The following is a 10,503-nucleotide window of genomic DNA, read 5'->3' on the forward strand; positions in this document are numbered from 1 at the left end:
TTTTATCATTGCATATGGGTGCTCTATTTTGGTGGTATTCTTAGTAATTGAGGATGAGAATATAGTTATCTTGCAGTTGCTTCAGGATGAGAAAGATCCATTGTTTTGGAAATGGAGAATGTTTGCATTGATTATTGCAGTTCACATCCTGTGCCATTTTGAAATAAGCTACAAAGCTAGTTGACTTTGTCAATGTGTTTGTGTCAGGGATTACCTGTGTTTCAGCACTGCAGAAGATACAGAATATTCAAAAATAGCTGCGTATGATTTGAAACAACGATTCTAGCAATGCCTTCCGCAATTTCCAGACAAATTAGGCTTCTTCAATATGTTGTCCTTTATAGCCAACCTTCTAGAATTGTTATAGTTGGTTTTACATCGACTTCCTTTTCGTTCACAATAAATTTGTAACTAGTCCATTTGTATAGCCAAATCTTGTACAATGCTTGCGACATAGCCTTTCGATGAATTTCTTGCCTGTACAACTTTGAACCAATTGTGCACTATGTATAGTGGCCAATAAATTTTCTATTCATCACTATGCTGAGGGTGTCATGGTTTGTAATGGAACAAATTTCCTAAAAAAATAGAGCTTCCCCTGTTTAGAGTTATGGATGATATGATATAAATTATTAATGAACTATGAGTTGCGAAGGCCTCATTGAAAATGAATAATTTCTCTGTTATCAACACTTGTTATTTGTAATGTTGAGACAATGTATGACTTACAATGCGACTGTTTTTCATTTCAGATTTCACAACCGCAGTTTATTAATTCCGTCTATTGTAATTGACGTAAAAAATGCTCAAATTTACCCATAACACTAAGAGGACCCTTATTGATGTAACATACAAAGTCGTTATGCATAGACCTTTTAGAGCAAACTAAATCCATGAAAATACCTTAAGATGGCAAAAACTTGGAGATTTGCAAGCCCAACTGGATAAACAAGATGAACTCATCGGAATCCTCTAAAATTTCAAAACCCGATTCAAGCTGCAACAATACATGTGATGTGGAACGCCATAATGAAATTTGATACGAATAATATAATTCAACTACTTTGTGTTTGACAACATTTCAACACCTCATACTATATTTTATAAAGGAAGTCCTTTTACTTTGTTTTTGTGTGTCATAATGCTCTTTGGAATTTACTATGATTTATTTGTACTTGGGTGAGATTGTGCTTAGGTGAGATTAATCATGGAGGATATAACAAAGATGTGATTTAAAAAAGAAAAATGAATGTTACTTCAGTACAAGAATGATTCCATAAGAGAATACCACAGGTTCTTCAAATGGGATTTTTGTTTAGATTATCCCATGTCTTTGTTGAATACGTAGTTATCCTACCATCCATATTTATGTGCCCCAAGTAGAATTTTGATGTTTTCCAACTCTTAGGTAGTGGTTTCAGCCATATTGTTCATTTATTCATCTTAATGGTATATATATATCATGTAAAGATGGTCTTTTCTCCAGTCTGCAAAGCCTTTAGAAATTACAAAGTTGCTGATCTGTATAAACATAAATGCATCTTCTAATCGATTTCCTCTCAAAACCCTACTGACTGACTAATATTTTTAGTACTATTGGTGTAGCTCCTTACATAAGGGGAGCAAATTCATGTGCTTTAATTTGTGTTGTTTTTTTTGAAACATTTAAGCTATTCAATTTGATATCAAAATGGACTGTAGTGCCTAGTCCTAGTTAACTTTTCTGATTTTATTGCCAAATTTTTTTAAGTCAATTTATGTTTATACTTGATGATTAGTAACATTATTTTTCAGATTAATGAATATTGTTTTCATACTAATCGATTATATGATGAGACTACTTTGGTACTAGTTATTTCATGTATCCATGATTATACTTTGATGGTGATTATTTATAGTGATTTTAATTATTTGATCATGTTAGATAGATGGATTATTTATACGCCTCATATTGCATGTGTATGGTGTGCATGCATGTTTTCTTTATGTATGACGTTTCTGATGTGGTTAAGGAAGGGAGTTGTAGTCACTTGCTAATCGGGATCTATATGATGCACCACTTCCTACCATTGCATGTTTAGTTTAGAATATATGTGTTTGTACATGCGTGGATTTTATGCAGATTGCAGGTATCGGGTATCGACTTCCCTGAATTGTTAAGATGAGCATACCCTATCGCAATATCTCAATGGTAAGAGAGGGGAGATAAATTCTTGAGTCCAAATCCTGACCTTAAAACCAATTCCTAGAAATTAGGACAAGCATCCGAGATGATTATCCTTTTGAATTCATCATATGACATAAATTCGTGATTATAACCCTTGAGTTTGATCTAGTATGTGGTATTTTATGATGGGTTTTCATATTTCATCTTGTGGGCCTTTGGTATTTTTTCTATTAATTAAGTCAAATTAAAAGAATATTTAATGATTTAATTTAATGAAAAATTATTAAGATAATTTTAATATTTAATTATATTTAATTAATTGAGAAATTAATTAAATAAGAGAATTAAATTTAAAGATAAAATTATAGTTCTAATTTTAGAATGTAATAATATTTATTTTTATTTAATAATATTATATTTAGGAGGTACTTAATAAATATTTTATTAAAAAACGCTTTGAAAATTAATTAAAGAGAGAAAGAGAAATTAATTTAATAAAGATATTTTAAATTGCAAAAAGTGTGCATGAATATCCAAAAAGTAATAAAATATTAAATAGACTGTGATCAACGAGTTCTCTCGCACGATTGCACAATGAGTGCCCCAAATTTAAGGGAGAACTCCTTATCAGAGATTGAGAGTTCATTTCGCAGAGACTGGGATTTTGGAGAAGGGATTTTCAAAAAAAAGGTTTTGAGAGAAAAGAGAATTCTCTCACAATCTTTGGGCGGTTGCGTATTAGCATCAAATTCATGTAGAGTTTTGTGTTTTATTCACATAATGAATTATGTTCTTCAAAATTCCTGTCTACATCGTCTTTGTTAAATCTGTTTTCCAAATTTCGTTTATGATGAATCTTTCATTGTGAATTACTATTATTCATATCAAATTCTGTCTGTATTATGAGAATTGAGACAATAGAAAACCCTCGTTCTATAGATTAAAAAAAGTTAGTATTTTAATCGGGAATTTATTTTATTTTTAAATCAAAATAAATATTGTTGGGGGGGTTGTTTTGTTTATTATTAAATAAAATGTATTTTTAAAAAAATAAAAAAATAAAAAATAAAAATTTGAATGGGGGCGAGGACACTAAATCCACACCTCCCATTTCCCCCTCCGCCATGACAACGAGAGGGTTGTCGGTGGCATTTAAAGAGCTGCACAGCAGACCTACTATCGTGACAGTAGATGTACTGCCATGACAGTACTCTGCTGTCACGACAATAGAACTGTTGTGGTAGCGTACAAGCCTATGGCTTTAAATTTAAAGTTGCAAGCGAATTTTTTTATTTAAAGTTTGTTTTTAATAAATTTTAATTTTAATAAAATTTAAATTATTATTTATTAATAGTTTTTAAATTATTAATTAATTAATTTATGATTAATAAATTATTAATAAAGTTCAAATTTATTTATTTTATTATTTATTATAAATGATTTTGATTTTTTAATAAAATTGTAATTATTTTATTAGATAATCAATAACTATATTTTAATAATTTAATAAATAATTATTTTTAAATTATCTTATGATATTTAATCGTGATCCTTGTAATTTCATAAGTTAAGGGTAAATTGTGCAATATGTTCTAACACGAGAAATGGGTTAAGTTGTAAGGGTAAAATGTAAATCTTATCTACTCGAAAACTTACATTGAAACAAAAACTTAAACCGTACTGTTAACTCAAACTGTGTATCTTCAAAATCAAACAAAACTATGAAACTATGTTGTTAATTGTATGTTGTCTTATGTTTTTGGGGTTTGGGTTGACTAGAGCATTGATTAGTGCTAGGATGTTTACCAGAGGCTTAGGAGTTCTATTTTTTATGATATTATGATGATGTTTTGATCTCAATCTTTTATACTCAACCATGGTAATGTGTCTAGTATGCTCTATGAAGAGTTTGGATCTATTGTCTATTATTGCTTTCTAGTGTTCTTGTGAAACTAAGATGAATGGGGTGACCTATTTGACTTAACCTTGAGTCTTCGATCAATTATTTTTGGATGCTTTCTAGTTGCTTGTAAAAGACTGAAGTGTTATTGTGAATTGTCTTTTGATGCTTTCCAATCACTTATATAGGACTGAGGTGAAAATTATGATTTTTTGAATTGTACTTTTATGAGTTTAGGATAGGTTATTTGTATGTAATGTTAGGAAGTGGCTTGCAATGGAGGCTATAGCCCAAAGTGGTTGCTTGGGTAACCCATTATAGGTTATTTTACTAAATGAAAACACTACACTAAATGAGAGTAAAATGAACCTAATAAGAGTATTTGTCTTTCTCTACCTATGCCTTGAGTGCTTTATAGACTAGGATAGGAGTAGAGAAGACACTTGGTTGCGACCATGCATCGTTAGTATGCTTTGTCAGTACAAAAGGATACTAGTGCCACATAGAGTCACTACAGAGCCAAGGTCAAGTTAGACTGCCAATGTAACTCTAGAGTTGACTCATGTGATGACACTTGCTCGCTTACATAGTAGATTCCCTACGTGTCTTTGTTTGCCTCTAGGTTTAGATGTTGTTTTATCATGGAATCTTTGAGTTAGATTAATTTTAGGGTTTTCCTTGAGCTAGATATTACTTTTGATTTTTGGGAGTGTTATCCTATTTGGGACTTGAGACTATCTCCTCAGGGTGGTGGGAGTGGACCTTTTTGGGTTACTACGAGGTCGGGTGGTAGTGCTTTTTACTTTTTCCATTGAGATCTGTTTGTTGATGTTGTGGCTAGAGTTCCTTGTTTTGCATTTCCTTTCATTCTATCTTTGTGTATTATAATGGATGGTTATATCTATAGGATGGATGATTTTACTTATTGTATTGTACTCTGTTTCATGGATTCGAAAGGGATGATGTAATCTATGTTATAAATTTACATTCTTTCAACCTTTCATACCCTATGACATGTACAGTGGATGATTGTGCATTCCGATTATTGTCAAGTGGCATTTGGGACAAATGTATATTATTTAAATAGATTTGAGCTGATAGTTATTCTTTTATGTAGATGTATTATTTATTGGACTTAGTATTAATTAAATTTGAAATGTGATTCAACGTCTTGGGATCCTTAAGGAATTTAATCTGTAATGTGTTTCTTATGTATGATCGTATGTTATTGCTTCCACTATTTTTATAATTGTTGTATATGTTATTCTTTAAAAAATAAAAATTGGCAAACTTAGTAAAACTTTAGGTTAGTTCTTTTGGATCCCTTGGTGAGGCGTTACATGAACATCTAGAAACCTTTTTATACTTTTATAAATTATGCTATTGCTCTAGTTATGTGCATGTTAGCTGTTCAAATTTCTAATTGGTCAATATATGAAGCCCTTATATCACCACCCATTAGATTTTCATGTCTTCGGTTTGATCTTCCACTATTTAGCCGCATTTGACATTTAGTAAATGGATGCTATCAACTTTCTCCAAATGGAATGTGCAAATCTAATAGTTTTTGGTCTTTGGTGTCTTGACATGCCAGTAACTTCCACGGAAATCTTTATGTTACATCTTGGTGGATCTCTTGTTTGATTGTTTCAATTTAAGATCTGCTATTAATATATTCAGCTGCTGTCGAGATTTTATACATCGTGTCTACCTAAATGCCAAATTCTTATTATTTATGCCAGATGAACCAATCTACACTCAATATGATGTTCCATAACAGATGAACCTCGCACAAATTACGTGCCCGGAAACATAAAATATGACTCAAAATGTGACCACCTGGGAAAGTAAAAATTATCTTAATGTAGAAAATAAAGGCTATTGTAGCCAGAGTTTAGTGACTGCTAAGATTTAAAATTTTCCCAATATTGCCGAGAAACTTTAAAGGTTTTCAACTTTGTTGATTTGTGTCCAGTAAAATTATCCAAATAATGAAATTCTTTACATTTCCAAAAATATATTCTTGCTATACTTGTCATATTAGTAGTAATTTAACACTAATAATTTCCTTGATTAACATTCCATGAATATTGTATTGATTATGCAATATAACTATAACAATGGGTGCATGCAAGTTACCCAACATGCCGAACAGAAATGTGCCCAGTGATATCATTACCATTTCGAGCATCATTTCAGATGCAGCTCCCCCCTCTCAATTGCACTTCAACAAGAGACATCCATAATAGACTCCGCTTCCATAAACTGGATGGGATCACAAGAAAGACATCGAAAATCTTGCCAATGAGGAAATAATAAGGGGACTCAACCAAGAAAATGCCTCTACACAAAGCCTACAAAATAATGAGATAGAGGAATTGAAATAGCTATGCAAGGACTTGACATGGCATATAAAGCACTAGAAAAATATTGCTTCCTTGAACGGGAAATAAGATACGAAATCATTACCATTTCGAGCACCATTTCAAAGGCGAGCACTTCAGTAAGAGACATCCATAGTAGACTCTGTGTCATGTCCCCTATTTTGCCCTTATAATTTAATAACAAAGAAGAAAATAAAGAGTCGATTTAATAATAAATTATATTATAATTAAATGTAGTGTTAATATAATAAAATAAGAGAACATGATAGGAATAAATAATATAATATAATAATATATATAATATGATATATTATTATATTATATTATTAATAAAAGATTAAATAAATAAAGATCAAACTAAGAGATATTATTAATATTAGTCATATTATTAAAAATATAATATCCTTAAAGATATTCGAATAGAGGAATGACAATAGTAGATAACTCAAATATCATCATTTTTTTTTTTGATGAATAGTTCTTTTCTATTAATAAATTATACTAAGAATACAATTCACAAAAAAAAAGCCAGAGGATACAAGATCACCCCACAAAAGAGTTCACAATATCGAAGCCGGACCTAAAAACACGGCCTCAGCCGGAAACAGCAACAATTATTGATTAGATACAATTATTGGAAAACAAAAAAACATTACCAATTGATTAAATGAGTTCGCCTATGGTCAGCAACTATAAACCAATTAGTCTATATGGAGAATAGGCTAGGGAACTATGAAGGGTTCGAACCGATGCGTCTCTCTTCTGGATTTTATACGTCACCTAGGATCTCATACAAACCGAATGGATAGGAGATGTAGTTCATGACCCTCCACGTCAGAGTCAAACACAAGCACCGTCAGCATGCTACAATATGGACAATCACACTACTATTGACTAGGCGTTGATTCAAATAGCTGCCCCCTTACAAAGACAAATATAAATAGAGAATGGTTCCAGAGGAAAAAGGGGAGATAGAAAAGGATATCAAATGATTCTGGTAGGCGGACAAACGAATTTGACGAAACAATTTCTACCATTCATTGCAGAAGAAAAGCAAAAGTTGGAAGACATATTCAACGGCTCACGTGTAGCGACGGTTGGGAGAGACCAACGTTCGGGAGGAAAGGAGGCGTACAGAAGCACCAGAACTTGGGTCTGACTGAGTAATTTATCATCACTCCACATTGGCATACAACTATTTATTAATTAAAAGTGAATTAAAATGAAAAATTGAAAGAAGATTGTGGCATTAAAAATCGGCGAGACTCTTGAACCTATGGGGTACAAGTGCAGGTAATAAATACAGGTAATGAGAAAAATAAATATCATTTCATCCATCACATCATGCATTCCAAATGACATGTCTATCATAACAATTGGGCAGGCTGAAAAAGAATAGGTAACAGATGAAATCGATATTGTTTGCATGGCCAAATGGAACAAGAGCTGCAGTGCAGCAAAATTCTTGCCAAACGCTGAGAGGAAAAGAAACTTTTGGTATAGATTTAAGGAAAAAATGCAATTGACAATATTATTACAACCACAATAATGATACCAAATGCTGAGAGGAAAAGAAACTTTTGGTATAGATTTAAGGAAAAAGTGCAATTGACAATATTATTACAATGACAATAATGATAGAAAAAAATTGCAAGTTTAAGGTAAAAGACAGTTTTAGTATAGACTTAAGGAAAAAGTGCAATTGACAACATTATTACAAGCACAATGATGTCAGAGAAATTGACAACATTATTACAACCACAATGATGTCAGCGAAATTTGCAGTTTTAAGGCCATGAGCTCAAATTTCATTGAATACTCTCACACTGCATTTATATGCTCTTAGCTGCATGACCCTATCATGGATACAGAAATATGTCATCTATGAATTGCTCTGATATCTCCTTTTACAATTTCATTGTATGGGACATCCAGACCTACGCATTACCATGTACTACTTGATGAAAACAAGTCTGGTGTAGAAATTATTTGAAATCTTATTCACACCTAATCATGTGTAGGAATAAAACTTTAAATGTTATTTGTAATACTATTTCTATTGTAGCGTTAAGTTATTATCTCATACAGGTATCAAAGAAGTATAACAGCAATATTTGCAGGTTAGTTGCTCCCTAAAATGTTTCTAAAGAAATTTCATTGACTTCTACTGAATTTTTGCTTTTCAGAGTTTTGTCTTTCTAGTATTTTTATAGAATTTTTATTTTGGAAGTTATGATTATAATGTTTATGCTTAAATTGTAAAATAAAGATTCATGGTTCTAGTGTGTATTCATGAATTGTATATAATAAACTATTCACATCTAGCTGCCACATAAATGCGATAGTTCATAAAGGTCGAGGACCTTTCAGAATCTGCCTCTTGGTCTGGAAGATGGGAAGGATTAATTGCATCAGTAGGTGGCAATAGTTGAGAGCTCCCAAAGTTACATAGTTACATTATGAAGTTTGCAATACAATGAATTTTTTCAGGCATGCGTACTCAGTTGAATTTGCAGATTAAGATGTTAAAGCAAAATTGGTAACACTGTTGGTCAGCTCCTTGTTTGTTTTTTGAGCTTACACTATGCACAATATTTACAGATTTGTATTTCCTCTGTTATGATATTACACTACATACAGTATTACAGTTTGGATTTCCGTCTTGTGATTAGCTTCAAAGATAATCGGTGTAATCTTGATTCAACTTATATGGGATGACATTAATGTCAATTTGGTTTGTAAATAGAAATAAAATTGCATTTTTAAATTATAATTAAAAATATTATGGACACCTACGGATGAGAGCTATGGTGTATGTACCTCAACTCTCCCAATGGTCTACATGTTGGGGAATTTACTCTTTAAAAACTGTTGGCAATGAATTAGAGTTTAATATGAACATGAAGATTTTTTCTCTTGTAGAAAGGTCTGAGAAGGCTTCGATGAAATGTTTACTAATGAATTTTGGATGGTGTAATCTCTTGCTTGCCAATGTAGATGTTTAGCTAGCATCTACTTGGAGAAATTCTATTACCCTTTGATGGCACTACAAAGACTTTTGCGTGGCTACAGTTTTTGCTACACATATGCACATGCAATAGATGGATACAAAGAAGGCTGGACTTGAGTGGAATTACAAAATATTCTCTGTTAGGTGTGTATGAGTGACATTGGGAGTGACTGGTTAAAGCAAAATATTCTCTGTTAGGTGTGTATGAGTGACAGAAAAATGAACTCCCTTAGATTGACAATTTCTTTGGGATTGGTACACCTGAGAATCAAAAATTTCTTTAAAAAATAATGTTTGGTGACTGTCAAATTTATATTTATCCATATTTTAATTTAGTGTATTATAGGATAAAACTGGTCCAAATTTGTATTTTAGAAACAAATATTTGGTTGATCGAGTTTGAATGGTTTTGAATGAGTTCACCAAGAACCAGCTTAATCACTCCAAAATAGTGTTTGATGACTGACAAATTTATATTTACCTAGATCTTGATTTCGTGAATTATAGGATCAAATTGGTTCAAATTTGTATATTAGGAACAAGGTGCAGAGTTCTAATGGTTTTAAATGAGTTCACCAAGGGTGAATTTTTTCAGTGCAACATCTTGACTTGACACTGTGAGGGATGAGAAGCTGAGGTTGTTCAGTTTTAAATGATTTTGGTGGGAACTATATAAAGAGGTTTTAGCCTCAAATGATTTCTGCCTGAGTGGAAATATAGAAGCTTCAGCATATGGTTCCTACTCTTAGAACATTGCATATCATAATTGTAGGTCAAAGTTGTGAGCTTATGGCAGTTTTCCAATTCTTTAGCCTGAGAGAAGAATAATAGAAGGTGGACTACTATTTACCATTCTCGTGCCTTGCCAGGAGAATAATGGAAGGTGGGTTATTATTTACCATTATCAGGCCTATTGAGAAGAATAATGGAAGGTGGACTGTTGTTGATGGAAGGTATTACTTACCATTCTTAGGATTGCTGAGAAGAACAGAAGGTGAGTTTTTTATTTGTTCAATAGTCTGTACTTTAGAATATGAATTTA

At 32.0% G+C, this 10,503-nt stretch overlaps 1 protein-coding gene across 5 annotated transcripts in view; it reads left to right on the top strand.

Moving 5' to 3' along the window:
• The window catches only part of LOC149544340 (uncharacterized), a 167,965-nt gene extending 158,185 nt beyond the window's left edge, over window positions 1–9,780 (top strand). For 2 of the 5 annotated variants that reach the window (XM_089798790.1, XM_089798793.1), the window contains one exon: window positions 9,449–9,780. In XM_089798790.1, coding sequence (XP_089654916.1) covers window positions 9,449–9,578 — 130 coding nt within the window. In that variant the 3' untranslated portion in view covers window positions 9,579–9,780. Of the gene's footprint in view, window positions 1–207; window positions 644–9,448 lie in introns of those variants that run through there. The other 3 variants (XM_089798791.1, XM_089798795.1, XM_089798796.1) reach the window with 2 other exon arrangements.
• The last annotated feature ends 723 nt before the right edge of the window (window positions 9,781–10,503 follow it).

The sequence above is a fragment of the Cupressus sempervirens genome, chromosome 8 (genome assembly GCF_028749045.1).
Source record: "Cupressus sempervirens isolate cs-2001-9-10 chromosome 8, ASM2874904v1, whole genome shotgun sequence".
In the NCBI taxonomy this organism is placed as follows: domain Eukaryota; kingdom Viridiplantae; phylum Streptophyta; class Pinopsida; order Cupressales; family Cupressaceae; genus Cupressus; species Cupressus sempervirens.